The 18,958-nt window shown below is 43.1% G+C and overlaps 1 protein-coding gene across 1 annotated transcript in view; it reads left to right on the top strand.

Moving 5' to 3' along the window:
* Nucleotides 1–301: 301 nt before the first annotated feature.
* rims2a (regulating synaptic membrane exocytosis 2a) overlaps nt 302–18,958 on the top strand; it is a 115,229-nt gene continuing 96,572 nt past the window's right edge. The window contains exons 1-3 of the mRNA XM_028424593.1: nt 302–492; nt 15,550–15,582; nt 16,376–16,468. Of these exons, the coding sequence (XP_028280394.1) occupies nt 302–492; nt 15,550–15,582; nt 16,376–16,468 (317 nt within the window). The remainder of the gene's footprint in view (nt 493–15,549; nt 15,583–16,375; nt 16,469–18,958) is intronic.

Here is an 18,958-nt window from a genome sequence, read left to right as displayed (position 1 = left end):
ATTGCGAATTCCCAGCTTGCAGGCAGCACTCGGTCGTCTGCAGCGCACTCGGTAACCTCATCATGAGCATTTAACAGCCGAGGATGAAGCCTGTAATGAATATTTTGGCGCTTACTCCTGCAGCACAGTTGTAGTATGTGTGCATGATACTGCTAACCAATATGTCATGCCGTGTAGGCTAAGCCGCAAAACCCACATTTGAAATTAGAAACGGCATGAAATAGAAAAAGATGATCGGCCACGATGCTGCTGCTGCTGCTTGACGGTGCCTTTCTCGTTTTTTAGCCACTGTGCGTAAAAGATGTCTGCTCCACACGGGACCCGGGGCGGCCCTGGCCCTGCTGCTGCTGCTGCTGCTGCTGCTCCCTCAGCGGCCGGCGCCATGCCGGAGATGCCGGACCTCAGCCACCTCACCGAGGAGGAGAGGAAGATCATCCTCGGTGTCATGGATCGACAGAAGAAGGAGGAAGCGAAGGAACAGTCGATGTTAAAGTAAGGAGGGCACATCACCCCTGCGTGTTTGTGGGTTGTTACTGGCTACAGTTTGATACTGGTGGGTCATGTTGCCTCTTGACATCCAAGCTTTTGATAGTCGACCACTATAGCGGTTGGTGCCAAGGTGAGATGCAGCTCTGCCTCACCTGGATCTCTGCTCCCTCTCCTTACTTTATTTTAAACAGCAAAGGGGTTAGAATGGCTTTATAATGCGGCACACACTCTATAGCCTCTCTGCCCCTCTCCTCCCCTCCTCCTTCCTCCGCTTACTTTGTTGTGGCTGTAGCTTTACTATACACTGTATAATGGGGCTGGGTTAGGAGCGACGGCCGCCATTTTCACGTAAAATGCACGCCAAATTGCTTAACCTTTCCCCACGAACGTCACAGAGATTACACAATATGACACTGGAAAGATCATTTAAGGTGTCCTTTGTGGCGATGGCGCACGCGGAGTGTGTGTGATTTCAACGTTAAAGTCTCCCTAGACCCCCCCCCCCCTCCTCCCTCCCTTCACCTCCACCGTCACCACCTCCACCCCCCCCCCCCCCCCCCCCCCCCCACATCCATCCATCCATTCACCCCCCCCCCCCTCCTCTCCTCTTGTGTACAGATGTCGCTCGGAGCTGTTTCAGCACCACGGCGCTGTCCACTGTAGGGTTTTAGTTTTTTAAGGTGGACCAGAGTGTTTTCCGCCATCATCGCTCTATAACCTTTAACTGTGTGGGTCATAAATCTGTTTTTATGGTAGAATATTACACTGACCTGGTTATAAAAAACACACTCTGTGCTGATGTAGTCCTAATAATTCTTTTTTTTTTTGCCTGGCTAATAAAAAGACAGAGTGATCTCAGGGCAGCAGCCTTAAATCTTCACATCCTGTTGATTTTACTGTAGTTTTCCTTCTTGAATGAAAGGATGCTTGCACGTTCTCACACACTGGATGCTGATATGATTGCAGTATGAATGTCGAGTTGTAGGTGCAGGTGTACGGCTGCACGTGCCACTCAGCAGTGGCTTCATTGTGCCTCTATCACTGGGAGCTTTTTTCCAGAGGCATTAGAGCTGTTGTTTTCCATCATCAGGTAAATGTTTGCACTCAGGCAGCTTTCCTAATGGAGAGAAAGTTGTGCAATCCCTGCCTAGTGCTCATGCATGATAAACATGACTCATGTACTCCAAGACATGGCTACCTCAGCCTCTGCTGTGCACGCTGTGTGATTCATCCAGGCCTTTTCCGTCTTCCCTCCCCCTCCCTGTCTTCTTTCACTTTCTCTCTCCCCCCTAACTCCTTTCTTCCATTCCTCCCCAATAGCTGGGTGATTTTTCCCCCCCTCTTATTTCTCTTTCTCTGAGGTAAAGGGGATTGTCAGTTTTAGTCACTCTTAGTCTGACAGTCATGTCAAAGCCTTGTCATGGCTGAGCATGTGCAGAGGCTGCTCTTTGCTGCAGACATGACTGACTGTCTCATCATGTACCTCCTATGGCTGGCAAGACATCAAGAGGTCAAAGAGGCCGCTGTGTCTTGTTGCGTCCTAATTTAATAGTATGTTTCTAGTGTTCCTCTCTTTTTGTTCCACGACCTGGTAGTAAAGTTTCCTTACAGTTTCTTTACACAACTACACACCACACGTTCTATACATACAAGGTGACTCACCATGAGTCATCTAAACAGAAAATCCCCACTTTCCTTACCCAAAGATTCACATAAGCATAACACATCCAGAAGCTGCGTTAATGTGCTCAGCCCTGGCATAGGTGCAACTGCAGCGGATTAGCCTGTCATTGGTTAGTTCATAGCATTTTCAGCAGTGTGCAAACACCCGCAAAGCAACATCCAAACCCATATGTAGCCCATGCATCTCCACGTTCGCAGTCACGGCCCAAACCCACAATGGCTTGGATGGCTTTTCTGGAAAGTGGCAGTTTGAAACATCAAAGTGTGTAATCTAACAGAGGGAATCCTGGGAGGATGGAGGGATGGAGAAGAGAGAGAGAGAGAGAGAGAAGCCTCCAGCTGCAGGGCTTGCCAACTTGCTGTCATCTCACTGGAGGTGCTACAGAGCGCGAATGGAAATCCACTGCTGCTGACTTGCATGTAATTAGCTGCTCTCTCTCTCTCTCTCTCTCTCTCTGTCCTCTCTCACTCTCTTAGGCTGCTCATTCTGATGCCTGCATGTAGAAAATATGCGTCCATAAACCGATGGCAGTCTCATTCTTAGATTTCTGTCCTTGAAAGCTCATCAAACCTGCAGCCATTAAACCATATTTAGTTCATAATTTAACATTTCCTAAAACCTCCTGACTAGAATTAAGCATAACTCCAGGGGAAATTGTTTCATAAAAAAAAAGAATCCTCCTGAGCTGAGTTTAGCTTTCCATGCTTCAGTGAGTCCCTGAGCAGTACAGTAATGATGGTTAAGGGACCCTCACCCCCACTCACCCAGACCCAGTGTGTCCTACAGGCAGGCAGGCATCAGCTGCCTGTGATGTGGTGACCCACGTAATGCCCGAGGCTTCACTTCTCCTTTCCCCCTGCTTCTCCAGTCCTCTGGAGGTGTTTGGTTCTGTTCGGTGGCAGCATACGTGTGTGTATGTATAAAGGCTCATTGTAGGCAGTGCTGTTCCTAGTAAAAGATGGTCAGGAACTTTTTGTCAAGTTCTCATAATCCCACCAACCAAAAGACCACATAGTTCCTGATCTTCCTTGTGACAGTCACCTCCTGGTTTGGGGGGCACCGTGTCATTTGCTCGGGGACCTACTTTGACAGAGCTAATTATACTGGATGCCTTGTAGGAGGGACTCCCACTGAGATGCAGCTATTCCAGAGCTGTGAGGCGTCTGCTGCTCTGCCATCTATTTGGGCTCCCCTACAATTTAATTGCACAAAACAAAGGACGTCCTGTGTCCTGCAGTGTTTCCTCTGTTAAAATATAGCCACACGGATGTTTGGTCTTGGTGCTGAACTTTCTGTCCCAAGAACACCATCAAGGTTAGACTTTAAAAGCCTTAGAAATAGTTTTCATTCAGGGGTTTAATATTAAAAATAAACAAGAGAGAGAAAAATTATAATAGCATTAAAGGGGCATTCCAACAATTTATCAATGCACTGCCATGTTGGTGAAGCAGAACAACATCGTATTCTAAACTTACCATAACGTAACTTGATAGCATTAGTCTGTTAGACCCCCACCCAGCATTTGTCAAAGTGTCAGACGCTGTTCGGCACACTGACCACAAGTGCCTTGTTTCACAACAGATAGATATTGATTGTGGAAAAGCTGTTGTAACGTCCCTTTAATTTCAGTCATTGTCCAGCTAGTTGGTAAAAAAAAAAAAGTATTAAATTCCTGGTTAGCATCCTTTCTAGCTAGCAGCGATGGTAGATGGTGTTCAATGTGAAGCTCAATGACCTAGAATTAGCTTTGATTGATCACATCCCATTTTTTTTTCTGTCCACCCTTTCTCTTATACCCCCACCACACATACACACACTCAAACACCTCGCTCCCCCTCCCTTCAGTCCTGGTCATTTATCTGATAGTGCTAGAGAGCTCAGTGTACCAGCTGGGGTCAGAACTACAGAGAGGCCTTTGTGTCCCCAGAGGCTATAGGATCTCAGCCCTTTCTGAAAGAGAGAGAGAGAGAGAGAGAGAGAGAGAACTGTACACGCACAGCTTTAATGTGTCCTACTGTACACGTTAATGCCTATAAATAAAAACATAGAACTGGGAGCACAAAGTAAAAGTCAGATATCACAGGTTCAGAGAGGATCAGTGAAATAACATATTTGAACTCTACTCAAAGACTGAACATGTTCTTACCAACAGTAATAGTATTGTATATACCTGACTTATGTAGTATAGTGTAGTTTATAATTGTCATCAAACTGTGAACTCTGTCTCAACATCTGAAAACAATTCTAGCAAATATAGCATAAAACAGGAAAATAGAAGCTTCCCACTGCACAATATACAGTACACACACACACACACACACACACCCCTTATCTCTCTTTTTGCTTTTCTCTTGCCTAGCTCACTCACCCATGCTCACTCGGCTTCCCATGCAAAGAGCAGATTCTGTCATGAGTCTCCCATCCCCCATCACTTTCCCCAAGGGAGAAACAGAGAGATAGAAAGCGGAAGAGAGGATGTTGTCTTGACTCTATAAAGCAGAACACACGCCAAATGAATACATCATCAAGCTAATTAAAGTAACAATGTGTTTTGGTTATAGATGGTTGACATGTTGTTGGCACAGATGGGTGGGAAACACAATTGCAAGCAATGATAATTATATGTAATATACAGTATAAAAACTAATGTGTTCATGAGTGGCTTACAAGCTGTCCCCCTGTGGTCTGTGATGAGGTCCTTTGGTTGACTCCTACACATATGTGGAGCAAAGGACTACAGTAATTGTAGTTTAACTACTAGCATTGTGAGGATATCAGCTAGGTTGCTGAGTCTTAACCACCTTTAGAAAGCAGCTACAATCCATCCTGCGTGGTATGTAGTTATTTATATCCAGTAATGTCCAAAATGTCTGGAAACCTTTAACCGCTTGAAGACTAAAAGCGTTTGGAGAGTATAAAAAAATGTTGATGTAATCTAGACTATTGAAAAAATACTTTGAGTAATCTGGCAAAGCAAGCAAGTTTAACATAACATGGCATATAGGCTGTATAAAGTTACCCCCCTGGTGGCTGGCTGCAGTATAGGTTATAAACCCCGCCACATACATGTCAGTGGATGGGACATGGACTAAAAGTACTCAAGGAACATCAATGAAACAGTCAAGCTGCTTGTTGAATGTGGAGGTGGGTCAGCGACAGTGCGGCTTCACCCCTCGACCTCTTCTGGTTCCATGATGGTGTCTTTTTCCAACATGGCAGCGCCTGTAAGCCAGGTGTCTTGGCCTCAGTTTTGTACAATGGCTGGAGGCGGAATCATGTTGTCCATCTGTATAAACAGTTGATGATAAGTGGCTGGACCTTTTAAAATGAAGCCATAGAAACAAGAAGACCATGTGGGTTTATTTATCACCATAAAGCAGCTGATAAGGTCAGCTTTAAAGATATAAATAATACATAGCTTATGTGTTTCTATTTTTAGACTATAGGATTAATATAACTTTAGTGAGTGTTTTGTGCAATGAGAACAACAATTGTGAGTCACAAAAGGGGACGTGATCTTTAACAAAAATGTATGTTCTGTTGAGTCACCAACACAAAGAGGGGTAGAGGACTCATGAGGACAAGCTAGGGTGGGCAGGGGAAAAGTGTAGGACAGGTTAGCGGGAAGGGAAGAGAGGAAATGAGAAGGGACGAGGGGGTGAGAGGAGATGAGAGGACAGGAAAGGAGAAGAGCACATCAGAGAGAAATGAGAGGAGAGACATTGACGTCTGCGATGCTATCAGGCCTCGCTGCTGATATGACAGCCTCAGTCCCCATTGACAGAGCAATCAGCCTGCCATCTCCCATAGTGTGGCGGAGCACAGCACCAGGTTCTATTGTCTCTCAAGGCTTTGTTCTAAATAACATCTGCATTCGTCAGCATGGGTTTTATTCTCTTCTGGGCTCTTATCCCTGAAGCAAAGTTTGAAGGGATTTTCCTGCCCCTGGATGTGCAGTTTAAAACGCCCTTGGTGAAACGGTAGGAAAAATGTTTTAGTCTGAGCAATATGTTGTTACTAATAAGTCATGTATAATACATCTGTACAAAGGATGATTCCTTTTAGCTTATTATTTATGAATACAACATCAGCAACTACACCCCAATACAGCTCCACTACTAGAACATCTGGCCTAGTGTTATATAAGACTCCAGCACACTGTGCAAAACTAGCTTGAATGAGAGCAATGAAAAGAATATGGATTAAAAAATGAACAGTAGTGTGATAAAAACAGAACAGGGGAGAATGGAGAATTGTGATGGTGAAAGGCACTGAGAAAGGGACACTTTGTCACTTTTACTGCCCATCCCTCGATCCCATCCACCCTTATAGAGCCAATGTAGAGGAAGATATACAGTATTTGACCCTCTGAAGGAAGCCTGTGCTGCTGCTATAGGGTAACTAGCAGTGTTGATGTTAGATGTATCTGGGTGGTGTTATGATACAGAACAATCCATCACAACATGGCTGAAAGGCTAACTAATTTAGAGAAAGTAGAATTGTTACTGATTTCTGATGTGTGTAAAACTAAGTGAGCAGGAGAGATACTGAGAGGGAGAAAGTGAGAGACTGTTACGAGGCTAATGAATGGCCAGTTATTAAAGGTGAAACATGGCACCGGGTCATCTCAAGCTGGCTTCATTCAAAGAGTGAGAACCCTCATGCTGTTAGTTGGACTATTAATAGTGGAGACACTCGGCTTTCTGCAGTGTGCCGGCAAGCGGCCAGGCATCCAAGCAGGCAGCAAGGCTCACGGTCATTTAGGCATCCAGGAAGCTCAGGCAGCAAGGCAAAGAGGCTCATGGGACAGTTTCCAATAGCCAGTAAGACAGAATATATTTCATCATCAGCATGTATGAAAGGGCAAGTGTAGTTTGCAAACTTTCTTATTATCCTGCTGGTATATCATGAATATTAGCATGAGCCTAATAAATGGAAAATATATTAATTTAAAGCTAACATGACTTGAGACGTTTCACCTGCTGCTTCCAGTTCTTATTCTATGCTGCACTAATCACCTGCTGGCTCTAGGTTTGTTACTAACTTCTCACACTGTTAATTCACCCCTCTGCTCACTGTCTGCTACTGACCCGGGCTGAGGTCAAGGTGGTTGCAGGCAAAGCACTGTCCTGTTATTAGCATCTTTTTCAGGAGGCTAATGAACCTCATTTTTAACAGCAACATGTTTCCAAACAGTCCTCCCAGGTAGCACACTTTTTGCATGTGTGTATGCTTCTGCCACCAAACAAGCAGCCAGGCGAGCTTGTGTGCTTCATATGGCCTTATTTGGTTGTATTTTTTTTTAGCAAATTAAGTGCTTGTTTTCATGTTGCAGATTTTTAAAAAGAGGTGCCAAACAGCACAGAGTCTTTTTAAGTTTACAGTCCCACACTGTGAGGCCGAACCTGTATGGAAATCTACTGGACAAATGTTGAATTTCCTCATTTTTTACTCCATATAATAACTGTGAAAATAAGAAGAATGACACTTAAGATTAAGATTAAGAATTACTTTATCAATCCCAGTAGGGAAATCTGGTTGTAGTTCCAGCAAATACAATATATACAGAAAAACAGCTCTTGTATAAACACACACACATAACAGCAGATATATGAACATAGCAAGCATTTGTGAATGACTTGTTAGCAGATGCTTTGCTCAGCGTGCAAGCTGATATATTTATTTACTAGCAGTAGTTTACACAGGGCTGTCTAATCTCTCCGTCCCTTGTGTGTATGTTTGTGCGTTTGACCGTGTTCCACTCATTCAAGACTCAGCTGGTCGAGGCAGGTGCAAGCCGGTGACTCAACCACGTGTGTGTTGCTGAGCCGGTCCTTCAAATACGCCTTTGTGTGGCCGAAAACTCAAACTCATCCAGAGCTTTCTATGAACAAATGCAGCCGTCCTGTATTTATCTACCACATGAATGTAGTAAAAGCCAGTGAACACACACATGTATACACACACACACACACATTAGTGCTTTAGAGGCCTCACAAGCAGAGAAGGGAGTTTATTATGTAATAATTTTGATTCTGTCTGAAAACTTTACATTTGCACATGCTGTTTTATTAAATGTATACTGTAATCTGGATTATTTTTTTTATATAATCTCTTTTGCTGCTCTATTTTCTGCTTCATTATTTCCCTTGCTTGCTCTGCTTTCTAAATTCACTGCTCTCTCCACCGTTGCTCTTTCTCCAATCATTGAATCGGTTATTGGGATCAGGAGGTTGGATGTTTAGTAGCATTACGTGGCTTTACATGTACAGTAGTGGTAGGTAGATTACAGCGGCAGCCGACTGACATAAATAGTGGAAGATAAAGAGCAGCCGTTACCATGACGTCACTAATGCAGCCGTGGCCCTTATATAAGCCCGCTGTGTGAATGCTACATGTAACCTACACGAGGACGCATTGTACAGCCTATAGGCCGCTGCTCACTCCGCCTAGGGCTGAAGGTGGCTTTGTTGTGGGGAGCGTTAACTGCACTTCTCCTGAGAACCAGTATTTGTATGTGTGTATTCATGGTTACTTGGTTTGTGTAGTGTACCGTGAAGTAGCCCCGATGCACGTAACAGTGAAGAGGCCTGTTTTTTTTTTTTATCCCCATCATCTGACACTGATCAGGACAGAGACAGAGAGCTGATATAGTGATCCTCGGGATGGTGCTTTCTCGACTGAAGTCTGATGGAGGATCTCCCACTAATCCCTTAATATCACTCGTCCCACTGAGATACTGCTACCATCGCCATGGTGATGCTGGGATGGCCTGGATGTGGAGCAGTGCACAGAGGAAAGAGGAGGAGGGTCACCGCACAGATCCATAAAAATCCTCCTAGATAATCATTTGAAGTAATATCACAAGGCGGGACTTGTGGGCATTTAAAGCCAGCAGGCATCAGGCAGTGAGTGTGTGTGCTGAAGACAGTGAGGAGCTGGTCGCCTTATCCTCGAGGGTGCAGCTGCTTGTAAGGGTGGTTTGGCTGGTTGACTTTAAATCTGTGTAGAGAGGCGGCTAATGCAAGGGAATCCTTTGATTTGGGATTTTACAGCAGCCAAAGACAAACAAATCTTTCCGCCATCAGACAGATGTTGAGAGTCATCAAGTTCAAGTTAATTTCAGACGTACAGTACTGAGGCCTCCGGAGTTTATTCAGATGAATGTGCTGATCTTTAGTCTGCAGCCTGTGCAGTGTGATAACTCAAGTGTGCACCATCATCTAGTGATATTTTAGCAACCCGCCGGGCGTAACCTGTGCGCAGTGAGGTCATATCACATTGCACCAGTGAATGTCCGCCTGGCTGCACTGTATGCAGTTTGGTTAAGCGGGCTAATAGTGACGTGCTGTAGCGGTGAATTGGGACAGGAAGGGGAAGAGCAGGCTGGGCCAACAATAGGCAGGGTATCCATTACCTCTCTATTGTTAGCCATGGTTGGGCTATTATTATAGTCCTCAGTGAGACAGCTGACTGCAGTTTCAGTACAACCCAACCCAACCTACCGCTCCCAGCCAGGAACAACAACAACAACAACAACGCCAATGAGAGGCTTCTGCGTCTGCTTAAAAATGGGACTGAAAGGAGATTAGTAGAGGTTTGGGGAATATGACGATTTAGCTCCATGCACTTTACACAAGCCTTATTTTTGCAATCAAACCTGAGACATTCCAGTTACAGGACAGCTCCACACCAGGGACACCAGGAAGAAGAGCCCGAAACTAGGCTTTTACTGATCATGAGACTGGAAATAATAGGAGGAAAGGGAGACCGGGCAGAATCGGTTCTCGAGGAGCGGTTTTGATGCCTGTAGTACAGGGTAGAGGAGGATGCTGTACTCAGCTGTGTGTTTGTCTAGAGATTGGGTTAACGCAGAGGGCGGCGACCTAGCCTCTGTGGGGTGAGTTTCTAGAGTATTCCCAGTGGAGCTGTTGAGCCATGTATGGGAGGAGTTGTGACGTTGGTATGGGACAATGGCAGCTGCCAAGAAAGTGCTGATCACAGCCATAATAATATGTGTCTGTGTCAGGAGGAATAAAGTGGGCTGACAGGAGAGGCGACCAGGCGTTCACTAAAAAGACAGACACACTGTTACCAGAGCATATAAGCACATATGTACAGATACACAAACACTGTGTATTGCTGCCTGTATTGTTGAAGTTCCACTGTATGAGAAACTGGCTGTATTAGAATGAATCTTCTACATATGTTTCCTGTAAGCCTTTGCATAGAAATACACTTGTGAATGTGTGGGCTGCTGGGTGATTAGCTGACTCTTTGCCACTTGGAAATCTCTCAGGAGGAGAGATATGGAGCAGCTCAATTGAATCCTGGCAGGTAATCTAAGGAAACAGATGGATTTTAGTTATATTTGGCAGCAGATTAGCCACTTCCCCGTTGCTCAGAAAAAAACCTGCCGTTGCCAACTCCTGTTTGACAATCTGAATATTAGTTCTTGGTCAGGAGGTCTGGCTTGTGTGCACTGTTAGATTGCCTGTTCTGATGAGTGTGCCGCCGATGGATTCAATCCTATCTGTGCTTTCTAAGGCCCAGCTGTGGTGGCTGGCCAACCCTTCCACACCGAGGTGCCTGCCCTCTCGCCGTCCCTCCTGCCCCGGCGTATCACGCGGTGCCAGCGCCCCGTGCCAGAGGAAGTTATCAAGCGCTCTATCCCCTGCCCCTTAATCCTCTCCGAGGTGAAGAGAAAGTGTTAAGTAGCACTTCTCCCAGCATTTATTGGAGAGGTAGAATGAACAGGTGTCTCAAGACCTAATCGTCTGTCTTTAAATGAGATGCTATTTTTAGTGCTCTCTCCCCCTTTTCTTGGAGATTTGCAGGTAATGTACAGTCGAGGAGGTACGATGGGGGGATTTCTGTTTAATATAGCCTGCGGGGATAATGCTGACATTGTCATACTCTGCATGTTGATTTTCCTTATGTGCCTGGCTGAAGTACAGTAACACACTCTTCAGGGGATTTTAGGTGATATAATGTGGCTGATTTTACACTTTTTTTTCTCTAGATTTTGCAGAAGCAATGTTTTTCTTTTCTGTTAGATAACTTATCACTGCTTTCTAAAATATAGGACATTAATTTAGACTTGACAACAACCAACAAAAAATATCAAAATATTACAAAATAAACCAACACAACTACTATTCCTATGGGAGCATGATATACTAACTAGCTGTTACAGTAAATAAGACACTATACTGGATTTTTCCAACTCTTATTGGACAAAACTGATATATTCACACATATCCCACCTCATTGCACAGAACATTAAATGTTTATTGCTGAGACTTTAACCCTACAAACCACCACACTAATAAAAACTGACGGTCATTTTCAGCATATCGGCTGAAATTTAAGGCCATTTTCTGCCAACTCTAATGCCTTGCTGTCAATATTGTGCATCTCTAATATGGAATTCTGGGTTCAATTATCATTTTTAGATCTTAATATTAATTAGAATTGACTGTTTTAGGTGTTTGTACCCAGGCCAGACCAGGGCTTTTATTGTGAAATCTAATACTGTAGTGCAACATGTAGAAAAGGAGAATTCAGCAGCACCACATCCTCTGGTGAGTTTTCCCTATAGGTCACGTTCCTGTGAGTGATTTCAGACGGACATTAACCTCATCTCCTGGCAGTACCGACTGTCTGGGATGGTGTTAATGATGTATGTAGTTGGTATTTACCCACTGAGCCAGATTACTCCCTTATGATCCAATTATCACTCAGTCTGTAGTGGACTCACAGGGACTGCAGGGTCACTGCTTAGCCATGAGATCTTCTATCACAGATTTTCTGCTTAGTGTTGATGCCAAACTAAAAAAAAAAGAAGTGTGGAGCACTGTGGGATGCCAACGCTTTAAGAGAGTTTCTGCTGGGAGTCTGGGTGCAGAAGATGTTTCAGGAGGTGCTTGGCTACAGTCAGGCTTTGTTTTCTTCTGCACATGTTGTGCACATGTTCTCCAAGGAGAACACCACCGCTGTGCTCCTGAACATATCACTCCTGCTAATAGCTGCTCTGTCAATACCAAGCTGACAGTAGCAGGGACAGGACAAGCATTGCTGTTACTAACTTGCCAGAATAGGCGGTGTAATTGAATGTTTATTAATTAGTGGCATATGTGCAGCTCGGTGATATGTGTATGTGTTGGTGAACAGAGGCTGGATGAGGAGCAAACTGATTTATTTATGCTCTATTTTTGACCTTCAAAAGATGATGATGTAGCAGTTGTCCTCATTTTCTTCATCTTTACTGTTATCACTTTTGCATGTAACACTGTGAATGAAGGTGGGATTCACACACATCACTACCTAAAGTAGATCAAATCCAAGAGTCATACTGTTGGTGTTATTCTGTCTGGCAAAAAGGATGAAGAACCAACGTTTCCTTTTATATTCCACAACATAAAGTTAGAGTGAAAACCAGTAAACGAGATGATAATGAAAGCACAGATGAGTTGTTCTTTCAGTTGTTCAGGTCACTGTAACAAAACATCTGCAGACATGTTTGTTGAATGATAGCGTGCATCACTGCATCTAAATTTTGAGTTGTTTTTTCTCGAATCATGGAACAATAGGTGTGTTTTCCAGTTGATTTTACAGGTTACTTAGTGTCACCAGATCATTTCCCAAGTCAGAATGGTAGCACTTTATTTATATATTGCCTAAAACCTAAATATATTCCATTTCTAATGATGATAAGAGTTTAAAAAAGTTAATTGTTATGAGTAACAACTGGACCTTAGAAAGCTCTCACTTCATTGACTGATGAATCAATCAGTCACTTGTTTTGTGCTCTACAGCCACATTTGTACTTGCTTAATCTTTTATTTATAGTGTCACTTTCACTCTTGATACACACAAACACAATCCCCCACCCATCCCTCCTCCTCCTCCTTCTATTTCATGAATCAAGCTCTTAGAAGCTCATGCAGCACACGTGTCCACTAGAGAGCAGTGTGGCATCAGTCATTGTCCAACCTCCATTCAAAGCCGCTGAAGCGGAGAAGGTGGAAACCAAAATACGGGCCAGAAATAACAGCAGCGTGTGACTGATTAAAACTTAAAACTGCCAGAAAAAGAATGGAGAATGCTCCACAGAAATCTATTTTTATCTCTGCAGCAGTGTGTGTTATTTCTATGTTTGTATTTGTTGGGAGGTTGGTAGGATGCAGGAGTGCAGGTTAAAGAGATGGAAAACAGAGACTGGATCTGCCCCGCAGGCCTGCTCAGCAGCTAGGATACGGAATACGTCACTTGTGACATTTTACACTCACTCATTTTACTGCCCCATGTCAAATAATACACTCCTCTACACACACACACACACACATGCACACGAGTACAGTACACACACGGATATGTGGATATGGGGGCACACACACACACACAGGCATAGACGGATACTCACACACACACACACACACTCTGCCCGGCAGCCGTCCAGGCAGGCAGGCAGGCAGGCAGCAGGCTCGATCAGATAAATATGAAGCTTGTAATGCGACCACAGAGACGGGGCTGATGGGATCAATAAAGAACGCTGCTGCAGGTCATCAGGAGAACACAGTGAGAGGATAAATATGGACTGGCTCATCGGAAAACAGAGCAACGAGACTGATGGGTACACAGGACTATATCTTCTCTCGTGTGTTCTCTTACCCGTCTGACACAGATCAGACGGGCAGATTTCTCCCTCTGCGGTGCTCTACCTCTGTCTAAACTCTAGACTGTTGGGAGGCTTCATTGCTGCATTCTGATGCTCTCTGTGTGTGATTAGTCGTAAGGCACAGGATGGAATATTTTTTTTACAGTAGGAATTCAGCTGCCAGGTTTATACCATTGTAGTTTGAATATTTTTGGCTGAAACATTGACCAGTAGTAAGAACTTAGAACAAAAACTAAACCACTGTAGTGGTGCTTTAAGATAATAAACCACACACCACATACTTATTGTGATCTGTTGGTGTATTTCGGTCAGAATCAGACAAAATCCAATTAACACATTTCATTTCACACAGCTATATAAAGCTGATGGTGGTGATCAGGTGTGTGAAAGTCTGGCGCGTGTTTCTCTTCTGTGACATTTTGCTCCTGAATCAGGAGGGAAAGAGGAGCTGCAGCTTCAGTAACCCGCATGCACGCTTGGTGTTTTGTCTGTCTGTGTGTGTTTTGGCTGCTGCTTTATTTATTATAGTGGTATCAGCTACCAAAGATGATTCTGCATGAGGAATGTGTGATTTGAAAACAATATTTATATGATGATGCTGCATATAAGATGGACTGGATACATCTGTTCTAGAGCTGGGTTGTGTTGTGTTTTAAGAACGTTTGTGCTTTTGAATCCTAGAAAGAATTTGATGGAGTATAGACATTACAAAGAAGACACTGAATTCTATTACTAGTGTAAATGTTAGTGACAATGTAATAAGTGGTTAAAAATATTGCCCTTGCATATTGTGCAGGGGGGGATACGTTTGGATGAAGTTTGTGACTTGGTGGTGGTCTCTAAGATTGGACATCAGTAGCAGGACTGTGCTGTCTTCCTATAGGGATCATGTATATCTATGTAAGGCTACAAGCAGTAGTTCTGTGGCAATAATTACATATAACCAGAACTCCACCCACTGCCAGCTACATTTCACCTCATACAAGAAGTCCCATCAGACTTCTAAACAGAAGTTGAGGTAATGCTAATGATATCACTGTGACCACATCACTCCACAACTGTCTGGAGTCCCTTTCAGATGAGCTTAAATGTTTTAGGTAACGCTTCTGTAGTATTAGGGGTATAACCATCTGCATTTCTAAGAAACTCATGTTTATAGTCACGCTACCAGTCATCGGATTTGATCGTCTGCTCAGCTTCAGCTTGTGTTGCTGGCGGTGACGGTGTCACTCAGTTGGGCTGCTGCTGCTTACTCTGAACTGTGTGTGGATGCTTTTCTATTTCTTTTGGGTTCTGGCAGAGGCAGGTGTATTAATAATGGATCCCTTTTACCAGAAATCCCAGTCATAGTTCGGCAAAACTTGCATTAGGAAGATGCATTTGAGACCCATCTGTGTGTTTCCATAGAAAGTAACAAGAGAGGGTGTTACTCACATGAAGCAGTCATTTTTAATTTAAAGTCAATCACATATTTGCATTATCATCATCTTTTCTGTTTGCCTATTATTTCCATTCAATCATCATGTGTAATATTTTCAGTATTATTCATGTTCTATTAAGAGTATTATTTATGTCTTACACATCTTTAATAACATCATCGTGTCCGTTTTTTGTGTGTTTTAAATTGGTTTCTCCATCTCTATGTGTTCTGTATGCACTGAGCTGTGCACACTTTTTTATTTTTTTTATGTTTTAGGATCAAAGAAGAACCAAAGCCTCAGCCAGCACAGTAAGTAAACTACATTACCCAGAGTGCTCTAGGCTTTGACACTTCTTCCTGTCAGTCGGTGCTGTGTGCTTCATGTGGCTTTCTCCTCTTTGTCCGGGAGTTTATTGAAAGAAATGTCATTAATGTCATGCGCAGTGGCATTTTTTTATCATTGTCTCTGATGGAGTTCCTGTAATTCTGTGCTTACTTCCATGACATCAATGACACTGGCTTCTCCTTTCTAGCAGCTTCTTTGTTTAATCGCCAGGCTCTCCCTGAACCCTTTTGCCTTGTACCTGGTCTCTAACTGGCTGCCCATCTTCATCCAGTGTATCATCTTGACTGGCTTGTGCGGCCTCATAGTTCAGCTCTACCAGTGTGGATTAGATGCGCCTGTCCTGCTCTACCGTAGCTGCATTGTGATGTATACCTGTAGGCCTAATCAGTCTGACAACTCGACCCCTTCTGCACCAACAAGTGACACTTCTCTTCCCCTCCGCTGAGCATTTAATGCAGCTCTCATTTCCATTGGCTGTAGAGCTTTCCTGCTTTTTCTGTCTCCTCTGTCTCTCTGTCTGTCTTTCTAAAAGTGCGTCTGGTTGTCAGTGTTCCACTACTCGCCGCTCTGCCCGTGTCCCAACCTTCTCCTCCTCCTCTCTCTGCTCTGATTATTGTGCTATTGTTCACTCCTTTAGACCTGCTTCCTGAAAAACAAAAACAAAAAAAAAACGAAATAAACCCTTTTCAGGACAGATTGTTTTCTCCCATGATGACTCATTCCGCTGTTCCAGTCACACTTTGCTTATTTGTACAGGTGGTTTCCCTTTAGTGGGATAACTGAGCTGGTAAATAATGTTCTTCAGCCCCAGCAAAAGTCCCAAAATGACAAGGAGCCAGAGCCAGACGCGTAAGTAATAGTACAGACCCCTTTTGATCTCCTCTCAGCAGGCACAAACATACAGTGTTGACCCATGCAGCTGGGCGCACAGTATGTTTGACCCTAAACAACATTTCACACAGAACTGTGGAGTGGAAGTGCTGCGTCACAAGGGCTTTTATATCTAATGTGGTGGATACTTTATCAGACCTACGCAGTGTTATCCCTAATATAAGCTGTCATAATGTGTGAGTGTAATAGATGATGGTCCTGAGGAGGGATGTTTACTTTATGCCGTGAAAAGAATGGCACAGATCATTGTGTGAATTTATTTTAATAAATAATCTCAACATATAAAATCTTAATAGAAATATGCTACATTAATATGAATCATGCAGGTTACAGTTACAGGATACAGTATAAAAACTTTAAACCTTAAATTACAAGATGACAACAATCAATAATATTAGAAGTAGATACACAAGAACAAAGAAAGTACACTCATAAAAAAAAAAAAAAAATAGAGCAGCAATATAAGAAAATAGGCGAAGAAAAACACAAAAACAAGAAAGGAGCACGAATAAGATGACATAATGTGTTAGTAGAAAGAAAATTAATAAAATATAATACAGCATAAATACACTAAGGTGAATAAGGTAATACAGATCATACCAAAAACCATTCACATGCAAAGATCACTTTAGACATAGGTGAGTAAACCCGGCACACAATAACTAAACACACACAGATCACAGGCGTTAATAGTTATGCTGATAATTGACCATCACCCAGCTCGACCAATCAGGGCCCTGTAACAGCTGAAGCACCATCATCAGTGATATTATTTACACCTGGGCTTTTTTTTTTGTACATATGTGTTTTTAATGTAATGCTCATTGTTAAAAGAGGTGATGCTAACATAGAACTGAGCGTGGGGAGCCACTCAGAAGATACTTTAAACTGAGTATAATTTATCCCATTTAAGTTTTACTACCTGCTGATACATAGCCAATTACTTTATAGTGCTACAAATCCTATGAAAAGGCTACTCAGCTTCCTGTAGCTAATAAAGATACAGTATGATACTGAAAAAACATCCCTAAAAAGTCCTACTTACTGTACTGTATATATTCTACCATAAAGTGTAATATACTGGTTATTACACACAGTGAGGCCTATTTAGTAAACAACCAATATTAAAAACAAATCAGGAGAATAGTCTTGTTGTTCAATTTGTGTCTAATTTACTGTATATAAAATAATCAAAATAAGAATTGCCTGATTTCTGCAATTTAATCAATTAGATTGACAATTATAGTTTAATTCAGACTGGGCTAAAAAAAGAAAAAAAATGGACAGAACCTAATTATTGCTGATTAGATATAAAAACACATCCTAACTTGTTTCAGTTGTTTGGGGTTGTTGCTTTGTCAGGACGTCGTTACCAGTGAACATTGAGCCGTGGCAGCAGTGGAATCCAGGGGCTTGTAGACAGCTTGTAGTTCAGCCCTGCTGTTGATATGTGGAGTCTGTCATATGTCCAAGACGGAGGCTCGTGTTACCTGTTGCTGTGTGTGTGTGTGTGTGTGTAGCTGCTGTGGTAAAGAGAGCTCCGATACGTTAGCATGGGACGGGACAATGAGCAGCGTATGATTACTCATCAGCAGTGTCACCTACATTTGACCGTGTTTGATGGTGGTAGTGGTACCATGTACCAGCTGCCTGTGTTGGTTGTGTTTTATTTGGTAACTTTTAAAAAATTAAACATTTAATGCAGACTTCAATCAAATGTGTAAAACTTTAAAATCTGTTTAAAGTTTAGGGCTGAGGATCATTAGAAGAAGTGGCCAGAGAAAGATCAGTGGTTATCTTTAGGAGCCCTTCTCAGTGACCTGTGTGGCCCTTCATTCATTCATGTAGTCATCCGGGATCGAGCACATGTTTCAGTAAATGTTTGAGTGTAAGGGGAGATTAGGTGAGAATAAAACATGATTGTTTGTTGTCTTTTTTCCTCCCCTTGATCCTAGGAGAAGGTGGCTTTACCTCTTGTATCATATTCTTCATCAGTCTGTTATCAGGGCTTCTGTCAGTAAATGAGATTTGGTGGTTCTGTTAAACAAGGCTACATTCTAATCTCTGCTTGGTAAACACACAAAGGCTGTGACACAATTAGCCCTTTAATCCCTCCGTGGGTACAACGAGGGGCATGCCGGCAGCACTCTATCTAATGTTCAGACGACACACCGGCTCGCACACACACACAATACACACACGACCCCACGCAGACAGTCTTCAGGTGGTGTGTGTGTGTGTTGCTGTTACATTTGGGCTCTAAAGGTCCGGTTGTGGGCAAAGAAGGCACGTTTATCTCAAATGCAGCGCTGTATGTGGTAAAAGGATAGCACTACTCAATAATTCACAAGTGCTAATGAATGTTGCAGGGGATATGTGGGGCGAAACCAATTCTAATCGCCATATTATGAAGTCAGCCCAGTGTTTAGTTTCCAAGGAGACGCTCAA

This window comes from Parambassis ranga, chromosome 16, assembly GCF_900634625.1.
Source record: "Parambassis ranga chromosome 16, fParRan2.1, whole genome shotgun sequence".
NCBI lineage: Eukaryota > Metazoa > Chordata > Actinopteri > Ambassidae > Parambassis > Parambassis ranga.
The sequence above is the reverse complement of the archived record's forward strand: the minus strand, read 5'-3'. Positions and strand labels throughout refer to the sequence as shown.